Source organism: Urocitellus parryii, chromosome 11 (assembly GCF_045843805.1).
Source record: "Urocitellus parryii isolate mUroPar1 chromosome 11, mUroPar1.hap1, whole genome shotgun sequence".
NCBI lineage: Eukaryota > Metazoa > Chordata > Mammalia > Rodentia > Sciuridae > Urocitellus > Urocitellus parryii.
In genome coordinates this window covers 30,710,188-30,737,943 of record NC_135541.1, presented here as the reverse complement: position 1 = coordinate 30,737,943, position 27,756 = coordinate 30,710,188, and the positions used below count along the sequence as shown (strand labels likewise).

General features: G+C 37.8%; 1 protein-coding gene across 3 annotated transcripts; it reads left to right on the top strand.

Moving 5' to 3' along the window:
* The first annotated feature begins 745 nt into the window (after nucleotides 1-745).
* Nucleotides 746-27,410, top strand: Atpaf1 (ATP synthase mitochondrial F1 complex assembly factor 1). Of its 3 annotated transcripts, none has more exons than XR_013342155.1 (10): nucleotides 746-1,184; nucleotides 3,997-4,102; nucleotides 7,632-7,682; nucleotides 8,322-8,384; nucleotides 11,649-11,699; nucleotides 12,866-12,913; nucleotides 16,153-16,248; nucleotides 17,333-17,440; nucleotides 24,422-25,865; nucleotides 26,632-27,410. XR_013342155.1 is itself a non-coding variant. In XM_077791211.1 (9 exons), exons 1-9 carry the CDS (start codon nucleotides 868-870, stop codon nucleotides 24,614-24,616), a joined length of 1,035 nt encoding a protein of 344 aa, XP_077647337.1. In that variant the 5' UTR covers nucleotides 746-867; the 3' UTR covers nucleotides 24,617-27,410. The 3 variants fall into 3 exon arrangements, 1 of the variants encoding a protein (XP_077647337.1); XR_013342154.1 differs by having other exon boundaries at nucleotides 26,580-27,410; XM_077791211.1 differs by having other exon boundaries at nucleotides 24,422-27,410.
* The last annotated feature ends 346 nt before the right edge of the window (nucleotides 27,411-27,756 follow it).

The following is a 27,756-nucleotide window of genomic DNA, read 5'->3' as shown; positions in this document are numbered from 1 at the left end:
CTTCATACATATAGGTTCAACTGAGCAGAGTTTGAGGCTCCATCCCTGCCTCAGAAGAGGTTTCAGTCAGATAAGACCTAGGCAAGACTTCCACACAATGCAAACCAAAGACTGCTTGACAGAGAGTCCATTCATGCTGGGAGCAAGTGAGACAGATTTGGCTGTAACTGTCCCTGACTTCAAGAGTTTACACTTGGTTCCAGAGGTGAAAAAGATAGTGGCATCTGGGTTGAGGAAGAATGCATTCCAGGATCCAAAATGAGCCTAAAGACTTTTCAAAGTCAATTCCTGATGACTCTGGGAAGTAGTTCAGTTTGGCTGGCGCTGCAATTAGGAAACAAGGCTTTGGAAGCAGCTGCCATATTGAAAAGGCCATCTCTCGGGCAAAACATGGAGAAGTTAATATTAGACCCTCAGCCTCAGTTTCCTCGTCTGTAAAATGAAAATAATGCCTGCCTCAAAGGATATGAATCGCATAAAGTTTACTACACCTAGAGGCCTTAGTAAAGAGAAGCAGCAGCTGTGAAGAGGATTGGAGAAACAACCTTTGAAGCTTGCTAAAGGAGTGCCAAGTGAATTTTAAAAGGAGCAAGCTCCGTGAGGACCCTAAGGCTCCACCAGCTCCCCAGAGGAGGACTGGCGCGCAGAGACTGCTGGTCTCGAAAGGGAGGGAGTGAGTCCGGTCGGCTCCCGGGAGGAGGCGGGTCGAGGCACACGCAGGGCGGACCGGCAGGGCTGGAGCGGCGAGCCCCCGGTCCCCAACTCTTTACCCTCTTCCCCGTTTCGCCTAGCGTATCTCCTGAACCCGGAACCTGGGGCGCGCGGAACCACCTTGGTGTAGCGCAAGCGCCGCAGACCCGGAGGACGATGGAGGGGACGCGCGGGCCGGGGGCCGACTCTCCTGAAGAGGAGGAGACGGGGTCGGCCATGGCGGCTATGGTGATGGCTGCTGGTGGCGCGGGCCCAGCTGTCCTGCAGGTGGCCGGGCTCTACCGAGGCCTGTGCACGGTGCGGAGCCGCGCCCTGAGCCTTGGGTTCGTTTCACCCGCCCAGCTGCGCGCTTTCCCTATGCGCCTCGGCTCAGGCCGGCCTTCTGGGGGCGCGGAGGGCAGTGGGGTCGGGGCCGAGCTCGAGGCCAACCCCTTCTACGACCGCTACCGAGACAAGATTCAGCAGCTGCGCAGGTGCGCCCCGGCCGGCTAGCGGGGGGGGGGGGGGGTGCTGGTACTTGGCGGTGGCCGGAGATTCCGCGTAGTGGGCACTAGTGCAGTCCCCACTGTGAAGATAGTGTATCGAGGGTCGGAGAGACTAGAGCACTCTAAGATCTCAGGGCTATTTAGTTTCTGAAAAGCCCTGGCTCTTTCCACAGTTGTCTTTATGTTTTAGTTGTCACAACCCTGTGAGTCAGATGAGAGAGATCTATTTTCATTGTAGAAATGGGAAAATGAAGCCTTCCAGAGAAGGGACTTTATTTGCTCAAGGTCACATATTGAGTCAGCAGAGGCCTGGCCCAAAGCTTGGATTCCCAGGCTCCTCATTTAGGGCCCTAACTGCATGGCAAGGAGGTTATGGTAGGGAGAAGTGCCACAAAGACCAGTTTTGTCATAGTTGTTTCATCTGTCAAACTCTCATTATGTTAAGGAAACTGAAGACCAGAGAGAGGAAGAAACTTGCCAAAGGCTACCCAGCTGGTTGGAATTTGACTGAACCCAGTGTTCCCAATACTACCCCTGAGCTTTTATAGGGAAGGACCTAGAGATTAGAAGGGGTTTGGGAAGCTAGGGAGCACGGAAGAGCCTGAAGAATTTGAAAGAAAGAGCCAGCTGAAAGAGACCAAAGGTGGAAAGACTTAGGAGAGACTTTGGCAGAGTAGTTTCCAACCCAGTCCATCTTTATTGGCAGCCAAGCCAGGAAGCCTGCCTGGATCCCAGCTACCTGCATTTCACCACCTGCCTGCGTAGGAAATAGGCAAACAATAGAAAAAGAAATTTAATGTAGTTTGTTTAAACCGGGGGAAAAGTAGCTAGATTGCTTTCCCACTGGTTCCACAGAAGCAGTTGCATTTGTAGAAACAAAAGCCTGGTGGTATAATATGAAGATTAATCTGTGCTTAGCCAGAGTGTATGTCAGTCTTCCTTGGCCTCTGCCCTCAAGCATGAGTAGATTCAGGATGCAGAAAAGCAATGATCAGGAAGTTGCTTTTAATTTCAAAGGGGGTCTGTTTCAATCTCACTGCTATTATCTTAATCTTTCTCACTTTTTGAAACAACAGTGGAATAAATGAATGGAGTCATTTTGCCCTCTGTCATTTAGATATTTTCAAGTATTTGTTATTTCAGAAACTTTTCCCTGACCTACATTCCTCTCCAATTTTTTCTTTTATCCCTTAATGCACAAGCATCTGAAAAGTTGTCCACTCACATTCAGATGATACAAGCCTAACATCTCCCATTCATTCTTTTTTTTTTAAGTTTGTTTTTTTAGTTGTCGATGGACCTTTGTTTTATTCATTTGTATGCGGTGCTAAGAATTGAACCCAGTGCCTCACACATGCTAGGCAAGCACTCTGACACTGAGATACAACCCCAGCCCACAGCTTCCACTCATTCTGAACTCATGAACAAATAATGGTTTTGCTCTTCTTCCCTACCAGATCATTCCATCAACATTTACACAGACTGTTATTTCCTGAAGAGCAAGCTTTCCAAGGTGCCACATTGACTTCACACCCTAATATCTGTTGTTCTCTTTAGCCTTATTTATTACCTAAAATTCCTTTGAGTACTATGGTCTAGCACTCATGCATACAATAGAAATGAGAAATTCCAGATAAGGGGAAGACTAACATAATCAAAAGTATAGAGCATGAAACCACCTCAGTCATTCGGGGATATTTGAACAAATTTTCATGACAATACCTGTAGCATTCTTATATACTTATTTACATGTCTGTCTCTCCCACTGGATAGTAAGCTCCTTGAGGTAGGGACTCTGTCTTATTTATTTCTCTATCCCTAAGGCCCAGCAAGCCCTCTATTGCCCAGGATGCCTCTCCTCTCTATGGGCTTACCATGACCCAGGTGTCTGTGGCCATTAGTAGGACTGACACAGTCCTTCCAGAGGGAAGGAAGAAGATATGCATATCTACATGTCAATGAAGGGAGTGATATTTGATCTCACCTCCAGAAATGAATTTTATGGGAGAGGGGCTCCGTATAATACCTTGACTGGGAAGGTCTACCAGAGGGGTAGCCAAGATGTCCCTGGTTCCTATAGATCTCACCCATAACACTACAATCCTTACAATCAAGGAGCTAGAGAGTCCCTGGATAATGTCTTTGCCAAATATCCCACTGTCAGACCCACAGCCTGAAGAATTCTTAACAAGGATGGCAGCCCAAAACTAGACTTCAAGCCTGAAGCTCAGGCCCATTTTAACATAAAAGACAATTTCTCATATTCTATATGCAGGTTCTTTGGAAAACAGGTCAGGGAAACCCTCAGATGCTAAATCTTCTGCAAAATAGGATAGTTGAGTTCTTTGAGTTACCCAGATCTGAATAAAACTGATGTTTAACCTGAGGAGATACCAAAGAACTAAATATGTTCAATAAAAGCTTGAACACTACATAGATATGCTATAGAATTCCTTCCTGGGGAGATGACCCAGTAAAATGATCTCAAAATACACTTTCCATCCTGAGGATTCTTTGTCACTAGAGTGTCAATATCTGAGAGACCAATCCCTGTATTTGCCTGGGAAGTAGCCTGCAGGAGAAAAAAAAAATGTTTTGTTAGCCCCTTAAGGATTAATAATAGTTACGTGGCTGGATTTGTTTTTCTACTTTCTTGACTTTCAGGCCTGTGCCCAGTCCAGACAAATACTTCAGCCTCTCTGAATTCCTGTGTCCTTTCTCTGTTGAGATGGAACACAATGCTTTATTATTTCAAAATCCAGAGCAACCCAGGTGGTTTATCGTGTTTATCTTTGATCAGGTCTGACCCAGCTGCTTTTGAGTCTCGCTTAGAGAAGCGCAGTGAGTTTCGAAAGCAGCCAGTGGGGCACTCACGACAAGGTGATTTTATCAAGTGTATGGAGAAGGTAAGACCTGCCCCTTTTTATGCTGTTGGCTTACCAGTACCCCTCCCTATACCCTACAACCCTTACCCTTGAAGTGGGCTCCTTGATGGGTTAACTAGATAATCTGTTCATAGCCTCTCTCTACTCAGTCTTCAACCATATATGTTTAACCTGCTGTTTCAGGGCAACATAGTGTGGTCATGGTGGAAATATAGAGAGATGAAAAAGATAGTTCCCTGCTCCCAGCACAAGCAGGCTAATGGTGAAGGCAAGGTGTAAACAACACTGGACTGAAGGAATCAGGGAAAATTTCTCAGGGAAGGTAGGACTTGATCCAGGATAAGAAGAGTTTGGGTGTGTTAGCTTTTCATCTCTGTGATAAAACACCTGAGAAAATCAACATAAAGTAAAAAATGTTTAATTTGATTCGTGGTTTCAGAAGTTTCAGTCCATGGTCTGCTGGCTCCATTGCTTTGGTACTGAGGTGAGGCAGAATATCATGATGGAAGGGTATAGGGGAGGAAATGGCAGATAGAAAGGAGCTGGAAACAAGATATAGTCCCCAAGAGCATGCCCCCAAGGTCTCATCTTCTATAGTTTCCACCTGTTTGCAATAATGCCATCAGATTATGAATCCATCAATGAATTAGTCCATTGATAAGATCAGAGTCCTCATGATCCAATCACTTCACCAAAGCCCCAACTCTGGACATTACTGCAGTGTGGACCAAGGCTTCAATACATGAGCCTTTGGAAGACATTTCAGATCCAAACCATAATGCTAAAGGATTTGAATTAAGCCAAGAGGAGAAAGGGGAACTTTGAAATAGAACGGGGATCATTAAACATTTTCTGTAAAAGACCCAATAGTAAATATTTTAGGCTTGGTGGGCCATATGGTCTCTGTTGCAACTACTCAGTTCTGCTATTATACTACAAAAGCAGACAGTAAGTAAATGAATGAGTGTGTGGTTATGTTCTAGTCAAATTTTATTTATAGGACTGGGGGTGTAACTCAGTAGTAGAGCACTTGCCTAGCATGCACAAGACCTATATTCAATTCCCAGTGCCCCCCACCCCACCAAAAAATAAAAATTATTTACTAAAACAACTGGCAAGCTGGATTTAGATTGCTGATGTCCAACTATTGCCCATTCATACTCCACTCCCACCCGTTCTTTAGGAACTAGGTTAAATAGAAAAAGTGTTTTGAAAGTAAATGATTTTAGGGGATAGTGAAGTATTTTGCCTAAGGTCAGTCCAGCAAGAGCTGTGTATCCAAAGGATGCCCCTAGTCTTCAGCAGAGAGAAATGTAAAGACTAAAGAAATAGGTTAGTCATTAACCTCCAAGTGAGGATTGGGTTTTAGAAGTGGAGATAGACAACTTACTTGGTAAGATGATGGGCTCTGGAGCCAGATTTCAAGAACTGAATCTTAGCTCTTCTACCTACTATCTGGGTGACTCTCCAAGCAACTTATACAAGTTCTCCATGTCTCAGTTTGCTTCTCTGTGATAAAGGAATAATAACAGTACCTACCTTACAGAGTTGTGAGATATTATGCAAAACTTTTTAGCATCGTCCCTAGCACACAAGTAAGTACTTATGTAATCACATAAGAAGTATTTAGTACATATTAGCCATTATTATCCTTAAACAAGGAATCAAAGCTGGCTGGAAAATATGTGGAAAGCTGTATATAGGAAAATTAATCTAATGCAGTATTTTTCAACCTCTTTGACCATGACCTATAGTAAGAAATGTATTTCCTGTAATAAATGTTTATAGTAGCAAGATTACCAGTCAGAAGCTCTTGGAAATATTACTGTATTACAAACTTTCAATGTTATATAGGAAACCTCTTTGCACCTTTTTTTGTAAGCACACTAAAAATTAACTATGTAATGATAAGATACAGAATAAGTACTTAATTTTAATTATTGCAACTATTAGGTAAATATTCACTTACTATATATCTTCCTTATCTAGCTAGACAGAGGAAGGCTGATGGTAACCATATAATCAATTAGTATGACAAAAAAATTCTTCCCCAGACTCAAAGTAACCATCTCAGGGAAAATGGGTGTTTTGTTTGTTTTGTTTTCATGGTATACCTGGGAATGAGTAGTAAGAACTACTCCTTTTTAGTATGCTTACATATGAAGAAACAGCTACTTTAGGATGCCACTAATATATGACCAAAAGACAAGACTATATTTTTGTATAATGGATTTTTCTGCACCAGGTTTTTTTTAAAAAAAATATTTCTAGTTATAGATGAACACAATACCTTTATTTATTTACTTATTTATTTTTATGTGGTACCAAAGATTGATCCCAGGGCCTCACATGTGCTAGGCAAGTGCTCTACCACTGAGCCATAATCCTAGCTCCTATACCAGATTTTTCTCTCTTTTGTGGGTCCAGGTTCTATATATATAATTTTTGAAAGGTTTGGATTCATTAAATCATAGAGTGACAAAAGCAAGGTCTTATGCAGAAAAAGTATTTTTTAGCTTCAAAATCCTATGTATAGGCTGTACTCCTTACCTTTGAAAGTCATAGTCTTTTTTTTTTTTAAAGAGAGAGTGAAAGACAGTGAGAGAGAGAGAATTTTTAATATTTATTTTTTAGTATTTGGCGGACGCAACATCTTTGTTTGTATGTGGTGCTGAGGATCGAACCCAGGCCGCACGCATGCCAGACGAGCGCGCTACCGCTTGAGCACATCTCCAGCCCTGAAAGTCATAGTCTTAAACTTAAAGACTGAATAGAAGATTCAGAACTATCAGTTATCCACCAGCATTCCTATATCAATAACAACTCGAACTAGGATTTCTAGTGTGTAGCTTCTGTCAAAGCTAGTAAGCCAGGAGATAAAATAATCACTTTCAGTTGTTTTTTGCCTTTTTGAGAGAGAATCTAATTTAATGGAAAGACCATTGAGACTGAGTACTCAACTTGCCTATCATGTATGAGGCCCCCAGGTTCAATTCCTACTACTAAAAAAAAGAAGGGAGAACTTGGGATATAGCTCAGTTGGTAGAGTGCCTGCTTCACATGCACAAGGCCCTGGGTTCAATCCCCAGCACCATGAAAAAGAAAAAGACTGAGTACTCAGAAAGACTCTAGTCTATTAAGGACACCTGCCATCGGAAATGAGAAGCAGTCTTAAAAAAATATCTTTATATTTTTATCTCTTCTGTAGCTCAATGTGAAATAGTTGAAAGAGCCAATCACAGAAAACCCAAGCAGACCAAATTCTGCAAAGGAATCCCTCATATTCATAGTGGCAAGTATAGAATGAACTCTCGGTACTAGCTGATAATGGTTACTGACAAATCTTTTCTCATCTCTGCATCTCAAAGTCTTAGTCAGGGACAAGTTGTTTCATGAACAGGAGTAATGTGTACAGTTGTTATAAAGAGTGGAAAGAAGTGAGTTCTTAAGTGCAAAATTATTTAATGAGTTTGTGCACTTCAGCTAAATGGATTTCCTTTTTCCTATGAATAAAGCATAGATTGATATCCTGTCTCATCATGTATTTCAGACAGATACCTTGGGGAAACAGTCTATAAGCAGAGGATTCACTAAGGACAAGGTAGGTTTCTAATTAAATATAAAGATCCAAATCTAAAGTCATAGGAGACATTTTATATCAAGAGGCTAAAAAATTGAACATATTTATTGTGGTTAAGTGATTTTGTATAAGATGATTTTTCACCTAGAGATGAGAAATATTTCTATGAATTTTTGTATCCTTGACCCTAGTTCAAGTATAGGTTCTAGAGAAAATTTGAAGGAAACATAGTAACATCCTTCCTTTCTTTAGGAAGTAGTTTTAAAAATCAAATAAAAACATATTTAGTCTGTCACTTAATTTGCACATAAGGAACCATCTCTGGTAAAAGAGCAGTTACATTAAAAATAACAGCCACCTTTCTCCTTTTAACAGCTGCAAAGTTCTATAGAACTCATTGGTGAGAGTGAAGCATGAACATGGTGACCTAATAGATAGCCCCCAGGAAAAGAACTATGAAAAACTGTGTGGGCTGGGGACTCACTGTCTCTGAGCATATATAGATTTTCATATACTTTTTCTATACTTATTGAAGCTCTGTTTCGATGTGCCAATAGGTTGTTTCCTACAAGAATTCCTACAGAATCAAGCTGTGGGGAGGGGGTTTATTATTATTGTTTTTATTGTAGGTGTTAATTGCTTTTTATTTTCTCTTTCAAGACTCTCAGTTCAATCTTAAACATTGAGATGGTGAAAGACAAAACTGCAGAAGAAATAAAACAGGTAATAAATGAAAATGAATTGGCATACTCCATGAAAATGTGTTCTATGAACCAAATCTGAGAGAAGAAAGAGCATACATTTTCTGATACCTCTTTTTAGTCAAAATGAAAAAGTAGTTATATGAGGCAAAAGTGATGTATTACAAGAACAGTGGCATAAACTTGTCTTTCTTGGTCTTGCTCTCACATACCTAACCAACTTGTATTTTCCCTTTTTCATTCCTGTTGCCTACATCTAATTTAAAACCAAAAATACCCTATACCTGGATTACTATATTATCTTTCCAGTAGGTTTCCTGTTCCCATTTCTTCCCCCTCTACATATCATATTCTCACCAGCTGAGTCCTGCTTGCCTTATAGGGAAGCATAGCATACTGGTTAAAACATAGATTGCCAGTTTTAAGTCCTAGCTTGACCACCTCCTAATTGTCTGACATGGACAAGTTAGTTAGCTTTTTGAGCCTTAGTTTCTCTATTTTAAAGTAGAGATAATAGTACATACATTCAAAGAGTTAAGAATTAAATGAATTAATATTTATAAAGTACTTAGAACAATGCCTAGTACTGAGTAAGGGCTATAGTTCTTAAATGAATAAAAATATTATGTTGGGAACCTGCTTGCAGATGTTAAGTAACTTCTCATTTCTTTTTGTTTCTTTCTTTTTTCTTTCTTTTTTTTTTTTTTGACATTCATAATCTTCCACGATTCCAGAACCTTCTGCAAGAAACTTCTTGAACTCCTTCCTTCAAATACTCCTCATCTATCCTGCCCATTTGGTCATTGTATATGCCTTGATTTTCATTGCCAGTTACCTTTTTATGTCTGGTTCTTTTCTAATGAGACTATAGAAGAAGCTATTTTTTGGCATTTCTTGAATTTCATTTTAGGTATATGTACTATTTCTCAAAATAATAATAAAAGTAACATATCTGTCAGGTATTATCCCTAGTGCTTCATATGCATTATTTAATTAAATTTTTATGACCACTCTGTGAAGAAGGTGTTGTCAGTCTCAATTTATAGTTGAGGGAGCTGGAACTCAAAATCCATGTCTGTTTGACTTTGCATCATATTCACTTAGAGTTGTAATGCATTTCCTTTGGATGTTATATCATTTATTTTACCAAGCATTTACCAAGGAGTGCAAGAGGAACATGGGATTGGAGCTGGAATCTACATCCATGTCCTCCTGACTCCAGATCCTGTACCAAACAAAATTTCCTATTCTCAATAAGTTTAGTGGAGGGACAAACATAAAAACAAATAAAACCAGCACAAGATTCAGTTTCTGTTAGTAGAGACGTATGCAAAGTCTCAGGGGGACATCAGGCTATGACTTTGGGAAGGAGTGCCAGTGGAACTTGGGCACCATACATGTCACTTCGGAGCAAGAAAACCAGGTCTAGGAGGCCTGATCATAGAGGTATCATTTAAACCTATAAATGTAGATACAAACTTGTGTTCAATGAAATATTTTTTGAGTAGTGAAGGCCAGCCAAGTTAGGAAATATCTAATAGTTTCAAAAATTTCAGTGTTCATTCATAAACTTTGCTAATATCATAAATTAAATCAAAATGATCAGAATATGCTATCCTTAAATTAAGAAGTTTGGCCTGGGGATATAGCTCAGTTGGTAGAGTGTTTGCCTTACATGCACAAAGCCCTGGGTTCAATCCCAAGCATAAAAAAAAAAAGAAGAAGAAGAAGAAAGAAAAGGCAATGTTAGGCTGCATTAGTTGAGTGGTTTGCTTGGGTTCTAGGAAGTAGTGGGGTTTTTTGTGCTTACGTGCTCTATATTTTGGTAAGCTAGATCACACTTTGATTAGTATCTTCAGTTGGGACTTGTGTGTGTGTATGTGTTTGTGTGTGTTTATGTGGTGCCAGGGATCAAACCCAGGGCCTTGCACATGCTAGGTAAGTACTTTACCACTGAGCCATCGTTCTGGGGCCATATATTTTATGGGAATATTGACAGAGCAGAGCAATTTTAGGAAAGGATGACCCATTCTTCAACATGTGCTCACTCAGAGGTCTCCTTGGTTCTGATGCCTTTCTTGACTTCTGTGCCCTTGTTAATGTTGTCATTCTGTGTATAGAATGTGTCTGTTATCTCCTCCTGCCTTATTTCATTTCATCTGATTGAAATGACCAAGTGAGACTACGTGGAAAAAACGTAGTTGTTCTCAGCTTCAGAGAACAGGAAAGATTGGGGGGTCAGAGATAGAGAGGAAGGCTTTTCCAGTGAGAGCCAATAACATAAAAAGATGGAAAACAATAAAAATAATAGTAATGAAAAATATAAACACAGAGCATGTATGTGATATAGAGGGGATTAAAAAAACAAGATACAGTATTGCATGTATATTATATCTATTTATATTATAACAAAAAATATTCTTAAGATATGCTAGAAACATATCAAAAATAACAATAGTGATTCTTTTCTGGTAGTAAGACTATGGGCATATTTTTTTTTCCTTATTTTCTAATTTTCTAATTCCATTATTTAATTTTGTATTCCCTACACTTTGGTATTTGCATCATGAGAGTCAACTTCTGTCTTATCTATACCAAAGTCACCTAGAAAATTTGATCTCTTCCTTATATGAAAGACTTTCAGGAAGTAGGAAGCTGCCTATAACATGGCAAAATTAGCTAATAAAGACTAGCATTACTTTTAGTGTTTACTTTGTGCCAAGTACAAACCTGTATTAGTTCAGCTAGTCTTCACAACAATCCTGTGAGGTTGATATTATTGCTATTTTATTGATGTTATTTAGGGAGTTTCAGTGATTTACCCAAGGTAGCACAGCTAGTAAATGATTGGAACTGGAATCTACATCCATGTCCTCCTGACTCCAGATCCTGTACTCTGAATGACTGATGTTCTGGCTATCAGTAACAGGCCCACAGTTGTCTGGAGAGATGAGGATTTGGGGAGGAAAGAAAGAAGATACCAAAAAAAAGGATCTCAAAAGAGGATCACAAGGCACATCTTGAAAGGAATGATTTCAAAGGTCATAGAATCTATTTCTCTGGCAGAATTTGTTAGTAAGAATTAGAATTTAATCATTTAGAGGAGTGTGTGGCATTAAATCATCTTTGTAATTATATATTAGTTATAAAAGCACTACAGTGGGTTTTTCCTCTTTGCTATCAAGTAGAATATTATTCTGAGCAAACGAAAATTATCACCATTTCTTGGCATAGGTTGAAAAGATTACCCACATATCACAAATTTACCCCTTTTTTTTCTATACAGATTTGGCAGCAGTATTTTGCAGCAAAAGATACAGTCTATGCAGTTATTCCTGTAAGTAGTTTGGACGGGAAATGAAAGTGTTACAGTATGAAGGTCAGTGCTCTGACCTTAGCCGGCAGTTGCCTTTACTTTTCTTGTGTTTATGGCCTCTTGAGAACTTGGATTTTACAGCTCTGAGGGTTTTTATTATGCCCTAAGTGCCAAAGATTGGAAGCTCCATATGGTATATTTATGGCTTTTGTTTTTCCTCTTTCTGGTTTAGAAATGTCTCTGAGTTAAGTCTCTGACAAGGGAGCATGGAATAAGTTCATGTTGCTGAGTAATTTCCAGATGTCTTTTATTTCTTTTTGATGTTTTCAACCCGGCTGTTGGAATTTAAGACATAGCCTCTAGTATAGCTTTCTTCACTTCTTATCTATAAATAACTTACCCAAGCTGACTTGGAGCTTCCTCCTAGTTTTCTGTGGCATTTCCCCTTAGCAAATAGCATTTTCTTGTTTTTTTCCCTCTTGAAATTTCTGTCTTAGAGATTGTCACTGGCTTGACCATTAAGGTCTGTGACTGGAAAGGGATGCTGTTGGCTTCTCTAGTTTAATGCCCTTCTGCTGACAGGAAACCATTTTAAATACTGGGTTATCAGCTAGTTCTTCAATGTTCTTTTTCTTCTCTGAAGAGGAAGTGGCTTAGATTAAGCTTAATTATATCATGCATAAAATATATACTTGCTTACACGAATAAGTGTAAGAATAAGGAAGAAAACAGATAGAAGGATAAAGCCAGACCTTTTGGTTGTTATGTATGAGGGTATCACTATCAGTTTTTGCTTTGTTCTATTTTTTAGCCTCATATACATACATATACAGCTATACCCTTCATGAGTTCAACAGTCCAAACAATCTGTACTTTTCATTATATTTTAGATTTCTTATACCAACTTAGTATTTGAGCAAACTTTCTCAGCTCTCCCTTGGACTGACTTAGTGAGTTCCCTGGAGAGTTGAAGCATTATTTTCACTCTTAATTCTGATAATGAACAGCAAAGCACACATCTGACTTCTCTTGTCTTTCTGTTACAAGAGTGATTTATAAATTATGAAACTTAAAATATTGTTTTAGTTATTGATAGTTCTAGAATCCAATCTTGGTGAATTTAATTATGACTGTGGTCTTTTGTGTTTCCCTGTTTGTGAACTAATTTACTCTTTTCTAACTTACAGGAAGAGAAGTTTGATTTGATCTGGAACCGGGCACAGTCCTGTCCAACAGTAAGTTTTTGGTGACCGTGTAAGGATTGCTTAGCAGTGCTGCCAAGAAAGGTGTTTTCCAACCCATTCCATCATACTCTCACTTGTTATGGTGTACTGTTTATTTAACAAAGATGCCCACATATTAATTGTACTGATAAGTGATATTTATAGCCTTACAAAATAATATGGGTTTTACCCAATAAGCCTTGGGCTTTTTAGCTCTCTACCACATATCAGGCCTTTCTGATGTTGGTCTTCATCTGTTAGGGTAAGTGCATATTAGAAGGTACCTGAGACCTTGATCTTTGCAACCTCTCTCAAGTTCCTAATTTACTGGCAATTTTCTTTGTAGTTGTGGCCATGCTATTCTGGTAATATGTGCCTGTTTTTGAGGTTGTTGCTGGAATAATGAGCTTTCAGAAGGTTCCAGGGAAAGAGAATGGGTAGCTGACTTTCAGCTGGGCTACTATTGGTAATAATTTCAATTTTTTTTCCAAACATAGCTGACAGAAAATAAGGAATTATTTAAAGCTGGAGATATATCTCAGTTGGTAGAGTGCTTGCCTTAATCCCCAGCACCACACATACACACACAAAAAATCTAAGTAAAAGGAGAGATATGTCATGTTCTTGGATTGGATAACTCAATATTGTTAAGATGTCAGTTCTCTACAAATTGATCTCTAGGTTAAATACAATTCCAGTCAAAATCTCAATAGGCTTTGGTATAATACTAAAAACAGTATGGAGCTGGGCATAGTGGCACATACTTATAATCTCAGTGACTTGGAAGGCTGAGGCAAGATGATTGCAAGTTTGAGACTAGCCTGAACAACTTATCTTATCGAGGCCCTAAGCAACTTAGAACCTGTCTCAAAATAAAAAATTAAAAATGGCTGAGGATGTGGCTCTGGGTTTAATCCTCAGTACCAAAAAAATTGTGGTATTAGCATAAATAGACATAGAAATCAGTGGAACAGGATAGAGTTCAGAAATAGACCAATCTATTTCAGGTTAGTTGTTTTTCAAGAAAGATGCCAGAATAATTAAATAGGAAAAAGATAATGGTTTCAACAAAGGTGCTAAAATGATTGGATAGCCATATGAAAAGAAAATGAACCTCTACTCTTATCTCATACTACATAAAAGTTGATTCAAAATAGGTCATAGACGTAAATAAAAACTAATGGAAGAAAAATAAAAGAGGAAGTCATAGGTTTAGTTGAGCAAAGATTTCTTAATTATGCCATGAAAAGCACAAACTACAAAAGAAAACAAATCATTAGATTAGGTTTCATCAAAAGTAAAATATTTGTACACTTGTACACTTATATTCTTAACAGCACTAATCAAAATAATAAAATGGTGGAAGCAACCCAAGTTATGTTAAAAACTCTTATTACAATAATAAAGAGGACAGACAATGCAATTAAAAAAATGGATAAGAGATTTGAATAGATGTTTTACCTAAGGAGTGAAGTGACAGATAAGCAGCTGAAAAGATGCTTATTAGTTCTCATTGAATTCTCATTAGTTATTATGAGAATGCAAATTAAAACCTTAATGAGATACCACTAGAATAATTGAAATTAAAAAGACTGATGATGCCAAGTGTTGGTGAAGATATGGAGCAACTGGAACTCTCTTATATTGCTATTGATTGTATAAAATGGTACAACCATGTTAGAAAATAATTTCTTTAAGTGTAAGCCCACACCTACCATATTAATTAGACATTCTATTCCTAGATATTTTTCTGAAAAAACTAAAAGCAATCATATACTGACCTATTCATGAATGTTCAAATAGCTCGGTTCATAATAACTAAATAATAGAAATAATCCAAAAGTTAGTCACAAGTGCATAGAAATTATGAGGGGAGAGAGAAAAAACATACATCTGCACCTATACACACAATAACCTTCAGCAATAAAAATGAATGAATACATAGAACAGCATGGATAGATCACAAAACAATAATGCTGAGTGAAAGAAGCCAACCTTCCCTGATAAAAGACATATTCCATACTACCATTTATACAAAATTCTAAAATATAGACTGATCTAAAGTCACAGAAAGCAAATCAGTGGTTGCATAGGGACAGTAGGGGACGGGGAGGTATGAATTACAAAAGGATACAGAAAAACTTTTAGAGACCATAGATGTGATCATTAAGTTGATTATAGTAATAGTTTCACAGTATGCAAGTAATAGAACAAACCAAATTTTAATATAAATATTAAATGTATAATATGTACTTCAAATGTATATAATTTATTATACTTCAGATATGCCTAAATAAAACTCCATAAGCTTATTTCCCCCTAATAAAGAATATCAAATAGCCACCAAGGTTATCTCAGATATTTAATAGTAATGAATCAGAGCCTGAGTGGTTGCCAGTAAGAAAACAACTCTGTGACTAGTATTATTGGACTTTATTTTATTCTGGCACCATTCTCTACTGCTCATCTTCAATTCTAAGCATCCTGGGCATAAAACTAATAATTTCTTGGTATTTAATCTAAAGTCATGTGCCAGTATTATTAAATGATTTTATAGCAATTCGAACAAGTTATTTCAATACCATTAGTAAACTTAGAAATTGAAAAAGACCCAAATGTTCATCAAGAAAAAAATACATGAATAAATTGTGAGAAATGTTTGTAGTAGAATTGCATACAATAGTGAAAAATTAAAGGATTACATTTATCAACATATATTAGTCTCAGAAGCCTAATATGAATTCAAGAAAGGAAGTTATGGGTTGTGGCTCAGTGGTAGAGCACTTGCCTAGCATGTGTGAGGCACTGGGTTCAATTCTCAGTATCACATATAAATAAATTAATAAAATAAAGATCCATCAGTGTCTTATAAAAAAAAAGCAAGTTATAAGAGGATATATACAGTTTGATAAGATTTAAAGTTTTTGAATGCTCAAATAGTATATTTTTCTTATAGATTTACACATATGTATTAAAAGTATAAAAACAGAAGGGAATGGTAGATATATACAGGACTGAATGTAAACTCTAGAATGGGATTGGAATGGCATGCAAAGGGATCCTCAAATTATATCTCTAATGTTTTATTTCTTAAGTGGGCTGAAAAGTGTTATATTGTCACATGAATTTCATAATTCTAAAATGTTTTAAAAAACAAGTATTGATAAAAATGGAGTAATAGATGCAAGAGGATGGACCTAGAGCAAATGGCTTCTTTTATTTAACTGTCTCCTTGTGTATTTTTTTCCCAGTTTCTGTGTGCACTACCAAGAAGGGAAGGTTATGAGTTCTTTGTAGGACAGTGGACAGGTACTGAACTCCACTTCACTGCACTTATAAATATTCAGGTAGGTGACTTGTGCCCTACCAAGCAAAAGGGTAGGAAGAAAGGCCTGCTCGTTGTTGGGACTAGAAGCCCTTTCTGAGGTTTGGGGCACAGAATATTTATTAACTCCCAGCATTATTTGTTATGGCACTGCTGAACTGTCATACTTTGAATGTTGGGCTATTTTTCTAGGCCCCACTTAATGTCAAGAAATTAGAGAAAAGACCTTAGGTTACTTTTTCTTACTATGTCTGGCTCTCTTTTATCTCTTCCCCAGACCTCAGTAGCTCTTACTGCATGTGCCCCACTTAACAAATATGTCTAAGTTAGGATGTTATCTTTTTAAACCAAGCTATAAGCCCACTGAAGAAGGTTCTGTGTCTTTTGTGTTTTGTATTAACCAAGTCAGCACCTTCTGAGGTGCTAGATTAATATTTTCCATTTAATGAATGTCATTTTGTTTGCTTCCTTTTTTTGTTTACTCCTGAACATTAGATTTAAAAAGTTAGATTCAAAGCATTTGAATCTTTTAAACAAAAGCCGATATTTTGCTGAGCAAGGTAGCTCACAGCTGCTTCCTTGTGAAATTATGATATTCTTATACTTTTTCCCTCCTCCCTTCCCTAACCAGATTATATTTTAAAACTGTACACTACAAATCTGGACTATATCTCTAGCTTTTGTTGCAGCTTACTCTATCTTCAGAGCCAGCCAAGGAGAGTAGATTTTAGCTATGAAATGAACTAGTCCATAAAAGTGAGAATTACAAAGGCATATTTCTTTCTTTAGAACTTGATTTGGTAGCTGCTTGTGCTATTTTGGTTTTAAATGTATAGTCACAATGAAGGATTCACCTTCTTCTATAAACATTTTCTGGGAAAAAAGCCAAATCTTTTCCAATTGAAGACACAAATAACATCCTGCAAACTGTCAGTTTCACTGTGCCTTTGCAAGTCTGACCTTGCCCCCACATACCAGTTCTCCAACTCACTAGCCACCCAAGAGGCTTTTAAGAACCAGAATTTCCTCCAGACTCTCTATTGCTTTGAAATTGCAGTTTGTTGTGGTGGTACCTTATTGAGCCTTGATAAGTATTCCTCTTGCAGACCCGGGGGGACACTGCAGCCAGCCAGCTGATTTTATATCACTACCCTGAACTTAAGGAAGAAAAGGGCCTAGTACTGATGACAGCAGAAATGGATTCCACTTTTCTGGTAAGAATCAACATTTACCTCTTTGAATTTACTTAGTGGTTCTGAAGGTGTTACTCTTCTGTTAAAGTTCATGAGAGGTAAAATTCTAGAGACCTAAAGGTAATAGGTATAGATAATGTGGAACTATGGATTATACAACTCCCCACAGAAAACACTCTTAGTATTTCCCTAATTTGTTTCTTATTTACAAAGTTGAAAATAATTTGATCTTGCTCACACTTTTGCTGTTTGAAGCTAGAACACATCCTCAATCATCTTTTCACAACTCTGAAATCCATAGGCTCTGAAAATAATTTTCCTTTTTTTAAAATATTTATTTTTTAGTGAAAGGTGGACACAGTATCTTTATTTTATTTTTATGTGGTGTTGAGGATCAAACCTGGTACTTCACGCATGGTAGGCGAGCACTCTACCTCTAAGCCACAGCCCCAGCCCCTGAAAATCATTTCCTAATACTCATTTGGTCACAAACCTTACTTGACCTTCCCAGCAGCTTGCGACACTGAGGCAGGAGGATTGTGAGTTCAAAGCCAGCCTCAGCAACTTAGTGAGGCCCTAAGCAACGTAGTGAGACCTTGTCTCTAAATAAAATATAAATAAGGGCTGGGGATGTGGCTTGGTGGTTAAGTACTCCTTGGTTCAATCCCTGATACCAAAATAAACAAACTATACTCGGCTTAAATTCATTTGGGAGGTAAATCTTCATTTAAACTGAGATGAGGCCATTTATAGTCCTATTAGTCCCACTTGACATAGAATATTACACATTTTATTAGGGAAATACTAAGTGTATTTTCTGTGGGGAGTTATATAATCCGTAGTTCCATATTATCTGTACCTATTACCTTTATAAAGTAATTCTGAATCCAAGACACATCTGACCCTAAGAATTTAGGTAAGAGATGTGGTGGACAAATAAATGGCTTCCTAAGTGTAGAGAAGAGCTGAAAGTCTAGAATAGTTCTCTCTTTTATCTTCCTCTACACTTTTCACATATGTAACCTTCATTATATACATGATTTCCTTTTCCACTTGGAATCACCAGGATAGAGCACTGACTACGTTCATTGTGTTCTCACTGCACAAATACAAGAAGTAGTTTTATGATTACTATACAACTTCTTTGTCTAGTTCTTGCTCATTTCAATCTCATTATCTGACAGAAATAGTTCAGGGTATCCTCAATATAGTGACACTTTAGAGCCTCTTTACCCTGAGATTCTTCATTACAACACTCACTTATTTTCCCTGTCTCTCTTTCTCTTAGCAGATGCATAGTGAGAAGGACAGTGTTATTCAGCTAATATATCACAATAGCATTAATTAATTCCCTGATTTTTAGTCATAAAACTGTCCAGTTCCATTTTTCCCATTCTTCTTTCCTCATAAATCTTCTGCACATCATATTCAACTGGAAGTCACCTAAAATCCTTTCTAGAAATACAGATTTGCCATTAACTGAGATAGACAAGATTTCAGAAGTAATAGGTTTGGAAGAAAAATCAGGAGCTCACTTCTAGATATGTTGAATCTGAGATACCCATTAGATCTCCAAGTAGTAGGCAGTTAGATATATGAGTCTGGTATTCAGGGGAGAGGTTCAGGCTACAGATACAAATATGGGATTGTCAACACACAGATTGTACTTAAAGCCACAAGACTGAATGAAATCACCAAGGAAATAAGTGAAAATAGAGAAGAAGTCTAACAACTTGAGTCCTGGAGAGATGAAGAAGTATCAGCAAAGAAGATTAAGAAGGAACAGTTGTGAGGCAGAAGGAAAATTAAGATGGTAGAATGCTATAAAAGCCAAGAAAAAAATGTTTCAAGCCATAGGGATTGCACAATTGGCCAAATCTCACTTGCTTTTAGGACAAATGAGATGAGGACTGAGAATTTATTAGATTTAACAAATATGGAGATTTGGGGGAACATTTATGAGAGCAGTTTCAAAGGGATGGTATAATGATACAAGCATGATTGGAATAGATGTAAGAGAGGATGGGAAGAGAAATTAGAAAGAGAAAACATTAATAACTCTTAAGTGAAGGAAAGAGTGGAGCACTAGCTAGAGGAAGAGAAGTGGGAATGTCTTTTGTTCTGAATATGGGATAAATAACATTTATATGCTAATGGGAAACATCCAATAGAGAGGGGAATATTGATAATACAAGGCAAAGAGGGAAAGAGTGATATTTTTGAGTGGACAAGACTGAGAATGAGGGTTTGATTCTTGCCAGGATCATATTAACAGAGAGAAGTCAGGGTATAAGGACACAGAGTTAAATGGATAGAGATAATAGTAGCTTATAGAAGTGCTTGCCCCATTGCTCAGTGAAAAGAAAGCCCAACACTGAGAGTAAGCATGGAAAAATAGATGTTAGACATTTGAGTCAAAAAGAGAAAGTATGAAATTGTCTAGGATTGATCAGCAAGTTACAGACTGTGGACTATATCCAACCCACAGGCTGTTTTCATAAGGCCCATGAGTTACTAATGTTTTCTACATCTTTAATTAAGTTAAAAAGAGAGAGAGAAATTTCATTATATGTGGAAAGCATATGAAATTCAAATTTTAACATCCATAAATAGAAGTTTTATTGCAACATAGCCACGTACATTCGTTTACATACTATCTTTGGCTGCTTTTGTTCTACAGCAGAATAGAGTAGTTAAAGATTCTATGATGTACAGAGCCTAAAATATATACTATTCATGGAAGTGTTTGCCTGCCCATGGTATGACAGCATACAAGAAGAGTGAATTTTTGTATAGGTAGGGCACAGAGAGAAAGTTCAATTTAACTAGGGGTATGGTTTGACCAAGTAGTATAATAAGTGATTGAGGGGTCAGGAAGTTAAAGATAGATGCAAAGGAATGATTATAATTATTGACCAAGGAATGAAAGCTGAGTAAAGGGGAAGTGAATAGATAAGGAAAGTTTGAAACAGTGAGAATTGTGAGGTTATAGATTGTTGGAGTTGGGAGTGAATTAGAAAGATAGGAAATAGGAGACAAAGTGCATATGTTTCACATTGAGATTCGGAGGGAATACAGTTACCTATAATGACAAAGTTTGATTTGACCATGGAAATGTGATAGAATGTGCTATATTTTCTGGTCTTCAGTAAAAGCACAGCATTTGATTATATTTAAAGAGGATTCTAGAGGTCAGAGGAGGCCTTTTCTGCATTGTTCCTTTTTTCCATTGTTCCATACCATCTCACTCTGGTGGTCTCAAACTGCTACACAGTTCTTATCACCATGAAAATTGTTTCTTGACCTTATAATATTTGACAACACACCAGGAAACATTCATTGCCTTGTATAAATGACTATGAGGCTCCAGTATAGTACAGAACTAGATGCATTAGAATTTATTGTAAAGTTACATGATATAGAGAAGGGAAACCTAGAAATGTAATATGCTTATATGTTCCCATATATACTGGAACATGAAAAGTGCACTTTAGGTACAGCATTTCCAAGTATAGTAAAGCATTAATCTCAGATGAATAGAAATGTGTAAAAACTAGAGGTTTCTTCTGAAGTGACCTTCATGCTAAAAAGTTAGTAGTATATTTTAAAAACCTAACCTTGTTTGACTTCACATATGTATCAATAGATGATTTTATTGGAATGCAGTTGGTGCTATATAGGGTTCAGAAGTGGGGTCAGGAATGGGACCTATCCCAAAGAGTGAGAAGGCTTCCTAGAGGAGGGACACATGGAAAGGGAGGTGTTACCAACTGAGAAAATAACATAAGTAAATGTTAAAAGGCATAAAATGGCTTGGGATACATATACATACATACATACACACACATACATAATATATGTATATATTATATATATATGTGTGTGTGTGTATATATATATATATAAAACACATATTTTTTAAGGAGGTTTGTAGGACTGTGTTTAGAAGTTTGGCCTTATCCTAAAGGCATGAAAAGAGTTATTAAAGGGTTTAATATAGAGTAACCCATGAAGAATTAGGTTTTAAGACCACTAACCTTAATTATTTGCTTCCTAAACATTCTGCAGTTCTAGTTGGTCAGTGTGATCATTTAGAAGACATTTGGAATAGTCTGGGCCAGAGATAGTGCAGATCTGAACTAGAGCAGTACTAGTAAAGGTGGAAGAGAGAAAAAGACCGCAGAAATGGAGAGGGGAAAATATGGGCAGGACTTGGTACATTGATTGTAAATATATATTGTGTTAGTCAGCTTTTTGTTGCTGTGATCAGAATACCTAACAAGGATAATTTAGAGGAGGAAAATTTTATTTTAGCTGACAGTTTCAGAGGATTCAGTCATGTTTAGCCAACTCCATTCCTTTGAGCCTGAAGTGAAGCAGAAGATCATGGCAGTTGGGAAGCAGAAAGAGAGAACAAGGAGCCAGGAACAAGATATAGTCCCCAGAGGCACAACCTTCAATGATCTGCTTCCTCCAGCCACAACCCACCTGACTACATTTACCACCTAGTAGTCCATTGAAATTATTAATCCATCAAATGGATTAATCCACTGATGAGCTTACGTCTCTCATAATCCAATCTTTTCATAAAAGCCCTATCTCTGAACCTTACTACATTGGGAACCAGACTTTCAAAACATGAATTTTTTTAGGAGGACAATTCCAGATCCAAATCATAACAGATACAAAAAAAATTGAAAGAGAAAAAAATCAAGTCTGTTAATAATACCTTCTTATTAAGCATCACAAGGAGTTAGTATATTTATCTTTGTGGGTGTTGGAAAGGGAAGAAACCAATGTTTTATGTTGAAGATCAAGAGAATAAAAGGCTGAGTGAATAAGGAGTAAGGGATGCTTTCCATAACCCTCCAGGAGAGAAAGAGAGATGTCTACCTCTCTCCCTATAACCTACCTCCCTACACACCATTTAAACTTTTTTTAAATGGTGGGAGAACCCCTTATCCAAACAAAATCTTATGTAAAATCCCAGGAAATAACAGCTAAAACTGAGAGGAAGGGACCTGAGGCACCTCCACAGAATCCTTAAGATTCTGCAGAATATTTTGGATAGCACTGTTCTAGAATTAACACAGCTAAATTTGCCCCTGCCCAAACCACCTCAAATAAAAGATTGATATCAGAATTCCTACCACTCTGGGGCTCAGAAAATGGTAGTAACTGCCTCATGTGGCAGCGCATTTACTTTAGGGTTTGCATCTGATGCACATTTGAATTTAAGAAAGGTAAATTGATGAAGTAAAGTTAGTTGGCCTCTATCATAATCTTAATTATCAGAAACAGTAGTGGAGTGAAATATAGGGAAATGTATTGAAATGATATGGAAGGATTATTGCTATTAAGACATAAGAGATTATAGCTCTGTCTTGGATCACTCACCCTTGGGTATTATTCAAGTCTGCCACTGGCCAACTACATGACCTTGGCCTTGTCCCTGAACCCCATCTACTTTGGTTTCCTGGCCTATTAAATGAGAACTGGATGATCTCTGAGGCTCCTTCCAACTTTAAAATTCTATTAATTTTACATAGCTAGGTTTTTGGGAAAAGGATTTTGATTGAAGATCCAGTCTCAAAGATTAATGCCTAATGAGAAATTACCTAAAAGTCCCAGGGAGGGAATAGAGGTGAAGCACAGCCTACAGTATTTATAAACTCATCTTCATCATTCAGTAGCTAGACACATCACACTTTGAACAGTCAGTTTTTATGGAATTTTCCAGTATCTTTTGAGGTTTGATTTTGGCCGTATGAACATCATGATGATAAATAAGTGCCTCTGGTGAACTAGAACTGCAGAATGTGTAGAAATAAAAGTCAGAATCATTTGAGGTAATTCTTTTGTGAGGTTTTGAGGGTGTGGCCCTTGCCCCACAGCCCCACAGTCCCGTGCTCACTATGTCCCTGCTCTGCCTTTAGAGAAGATAGACTTTTCTCTCTCTGGGGTTTTGCTGGTAGATTGGTTATAACTGGCTACATAACAAATTACTTCAAAACTTAGTGGCTTAAAACAGCAAACCTTTATTGCCTCATAGTTCTTTAGGGCAGGAATTCAGGAGCAGCTTAGCAGGGTAATTCTGGCTCAAAGTCTCATGAGGTTGCTGTTAGGATGTTGGCTAAGACTGTAGGCATCAAAGGCAGATTGAACTTAAGGATTGATTCACTTCTGGCCCCACTCACATGGCTGTTGGCAAAAACCTTGTTCCTTACCACATTGGGTTCTCCATAGGGCTACTTGAATGTCCTTATGGTATAATAGCTTGGCTTTCCCAAGGGTGAGTGAACCAAGACAGAGCTATAATCTCTTATGTCTTAATAGCAGTAATCCTTCCATATCATTTCATCTTAGTCTGTTTGTTAGCAGCAAGTCACTGAGTGCACCCTCCCTTAATGAAATGCTCCACCAAAGGGAGAAGTATATTACAATTTGTGGACACATTTTATTTGAAACTATCACAACTAGCTTTCGCATTATTTTTCACACTGAGGTGGTATCAGTAACAGATTTTATTCAAGTGTAAGTCTGGTTAGTCAAGAACTTAGTATTTACAAAGTAGTTCTCAGACCTGGGTAACCCTTGCTCTTTTTTTCCCTTGTAGATATATTTAACAGTTATTTAGAAATTGAATGTAGAAGGAAATTGTGAACATATGCATTAGTTTATTCAGCAAACATTCACCAGATGTCACTGTGTGCAGAAATATAAAACAAGTCCTGGTCTGTATCTTTGAGGAATTTGTATTAGGCAAGACAGAAAGAGTGGGGAAAAGGACAAATATAATACAGTGTGATAAATACTTTTATAGTAATAAACATAGGACGATTTGGTTTTATGGAGTAGGAACACCTAACCAAGGCTTGGGAAATCAGAGTTAGAGCTTTCGGAAGCAGTGATTCCTAGGAGCTCCCAACCACCACAGATCTTAGACTCAGAGTTTTGTGGCCCTATACAAGGAGAGAACTTATAATTCTTTTTATCTTTCAGAATGTTGCTGAGGCACAGTGCATCGCCAACCAAGTCCAGCTCTTCTATGGCACTGATCGGAAAGAGACCTATGGTTTAGTGGAGACCTTTAACCTCAGACCAAATGAATTCAAATATATGTCTGTCATCGCTGAATTGGAGCAAAGTGGACTTGGAGCAGAACTGAAATGTACCCAGAACCAGGATAAGACTTAGAGTTGTAAAGTTTGACCCTTCATAGAGCAGCTCAGCCCTGGATAATCTAGAGCCCACCCACCCCCTTGAATTTAAGAGTTCAGCACCTAATGAGGAGTCTATCTTGAGTTGCTCTATGTGCTTATTGCAAAACGGGATTGTGGAGATGAGCCCTAATACTTGATATTCAGGAACAGAGGTACCCAGATGTTCTGATAATTACCTCAGCACACTTGAGGTTTCCTTTTTAAGTATTTCTGGTCATAAAAAGAGACAGCCAGGAAGCTGCAGAATGGTTGACTTGATTTTACATAATATAACAGTGCAGTTGCTCATTTTTCCCAGTTATGCATCTTTGTGAACTTGTGCCATGATGATAAACTTGAAGATATGTAGTTAGATATGGGTTTTATATACTTTTCCCATGTGCCAGTCAGCTGGCCAAAAGCACAACCCAAATATCCTGTTAGGCTCTAATATATGTTGTTATATATTCCCATCTAGATGCACCGCCCCCCCAGAGTTTGCTTTAGTATAGCTGGTTTGGGGTATCAGCAGATTTCAGGTACAACTGGATAAACAGATATAGTGCCTGTACATTGTTAAACCACAATTTGTGGTACCTATGCCTCTAACTCTTCCTATTAGAAGCTATGCATTTGAAAGGGGTGAATCAGTACAGTGTAAATAAAACACTTTTTTAAGGAGGAGATCATTCCAGATTTGCATGATTTTTTTTTAACAACTAAGTATTACATGAAAAAATGGTTAGACACACATGTTCCCAGATTGTGAGAAATTGTAGCAATAATAAAATCTGGCTCACAGTCTGTTATACAAAATAGTGAAATCTAAGCTGTGTGCCGTCTGTCCATGGTATCAGTGCTGTGGGTTGATTTTATCGAAACTCATCTTAGAGCTAGGCATATGGCTAAGTGTTAGAGCACTTGCCTGGCATGAGTGAGGCCCTGGGTTTGATCTCTCAACACCAAAAAAACTTCATCTTGGGACTCCACAATTTCTTGAAACTCCAGAAATAAGAAAGTTGTTCTTCAACACTGGAAACTCATGTGTGATTTGTAGTATCACTGTTACGGCTCTAAGCTCAATGAGAAGAGAATGGTGGTTACACTCCATCCTTCTGAGCTCAAAGTGCCTGGCACCTGCTGTATTATTGTTAATCACCTGTACCATGCCTTCCCTTTTCTTTATCTAATGTGCTCCAATTGTCTGCTACCCCTTTGGAAGATCTGGGTGACACCGAATTATGGTGAGTAGACATTTAAGCTGTGTGCTTGCATATGTGTGTGTGTTTTTCATTATGGAAGACTTATTGGACCTGTCCAGAAGCTTTTTAAAAAGGATTGGTTTTCCCATTATTTATTCTAGCTGAGTATTTTGTTGTGCTTCTAAGTCAGTGTGTAGAGAGTGTTTATTTTAACTTAGAGGAGTTGCTAACCTTTCTACATTTTCTCTAAATATTGAGCCATTTCCAGCAGACACCTGTAATCCCAGCTACTCAGGAGGCTGAGGCAGGAGGATGGTAATATTGAGTTAATCTTGAGCAATTTAGTAAGACCCTGACTCAATGTAAAATATAAAAAGGGCTAGGGATGTATCTCAGTGGTAGAGTACTTGCCCAGCTTGTGTAAGGCTCTTGGTTCAAGCGCAGTACCATAACAGAAAACAAAAATGTTGAGCTGTTTGCAAACTCTGGACTAACCCTTGGTCCTGACAATTCATCTTTTGAGAAACTTGTCTGGTATCAGCCCTGCCATTCTGAATACTTTGTATCCCAAGAATCTTTGAAGTCAGGTGGGATATCATTCATAGGTAAGTGGTTGTTTGCCTTTCCCTTTAGACAGACCCAGTTAGTACATATTCTTCCTTACCCCATTCCCCCCACCCCCCAGTACCAGGCACTATATCACTGAGCTACATCCCCAGCTCCCTGATATACACACTTTTTTTTTTTTTTGGACAGCATCTCACTGAGTACCCAGGCTGGCCTCAAACTTGCAATTCTCCTTCCTCAGCTTCCCAAATCACTTGGATTACAGGCGTGCAACACCATACCCAGTGCTATAGTGCATTTTTCATTACACTAGAGGTGAGAAGATGATGAAAAAAGAAGAAATGGCCATTTGTTTAATGGTTCCCCTCATCTTTGCCCTCAATCCCAACTTGCCAAAGAAGGATGTATCCATGGATAAATTGTATTGAGTGTGAATAAAGTACCATCTGGCTGTTCTTTATATTTATTTACCTAGAGAGATCTAACAAAGAACTAAAAGAAAATTGTAACATTTAATCAATTAATTTGTCCCCAGTGTCAGTATGGTGTTATAGAAAATTGGCAGACTTTAAGAGAATCTGGGTTCAAATGTTCAAATGTTTGCTTTTCTCTTTACTTTATAATGTTGAATAAATTAAATTCTGTAATTCTTATTTTTTCATCTGCAAAATAGGGATTATTATACCTACCTCATAGGATTATTCTAAGAATTGTTACCTTATATAGACTGTAATAAAACTTGATAAATGGCAACCCCTTCCTCCTTTCCCCTGCTCCTCATTAAAGACTAACACGGCTTAGTATTTCATATGTACAGATCATTCCTCATTCCAATTAAAGGACAAACCCTATGTCACTGGTTCTCAAGTGGATTCGCTCAGAGTATTTTAAAATACAGATACCCAGGCCCCTGACCTACTTAATCAGAATGTTGGGTGCTGGTAATCTGCATTTTAATAATATATTCCAGATACTTCTAATGTAAGTAATTACTGAGCCACATTTGACAACCATTATTTATTTTTTACAAAAATATCCATTAGCTGAGTCTTGTCTTTTCTATAGACATTGACCATAGGATTTAAGTTGTTCTGCTCTTTGTCTTCCATAGTGGTCCCCTTTGCATGTTCTAGTTATATTATATTTATTTATTCTTGTGTCTTTTCCCCACTACACTGTAAGCTCCTTGAGGGTCAGGATTTATCTCTGTTTCCAGCACCAAGAACATGACCTGGACTATAGAAGATAATCAGTTGTCTTTTGACTAAATAAATGACATAGATTTTAGCCAAAACGTTATTTTGTTGGTGTGTTTGTGTGTGTGTGTCTAATTAGAGACTGTGGATTTAAGAGAAAATCAATCTCT

Excerpts from the sequence above, each read along its gene's own strand:
- Atpaf1 (XM_077791211.1), top strand. The coding sequence starts at position 868 with ATGGAGGGGACGCGCGGGCCGGGGGCCGACTCTCCTGAAGAGGAGGAG. Across the intron at positions 8,385-11,648 it reads CTGCAGAAGAAATAAAACAG|ATTTGGCAGCAGTATTTTGC; the intron begins GTAATAAATGAA and ends TTTTCTATACAG. Across the intron at positions 16,249-17,332 it reads CTGCACTTATAAATATTCAG|ACCCGGGGGGACACTGCAGC; the intron begins GTAGGTGACTTG and ends TTCCTCTTGCAG.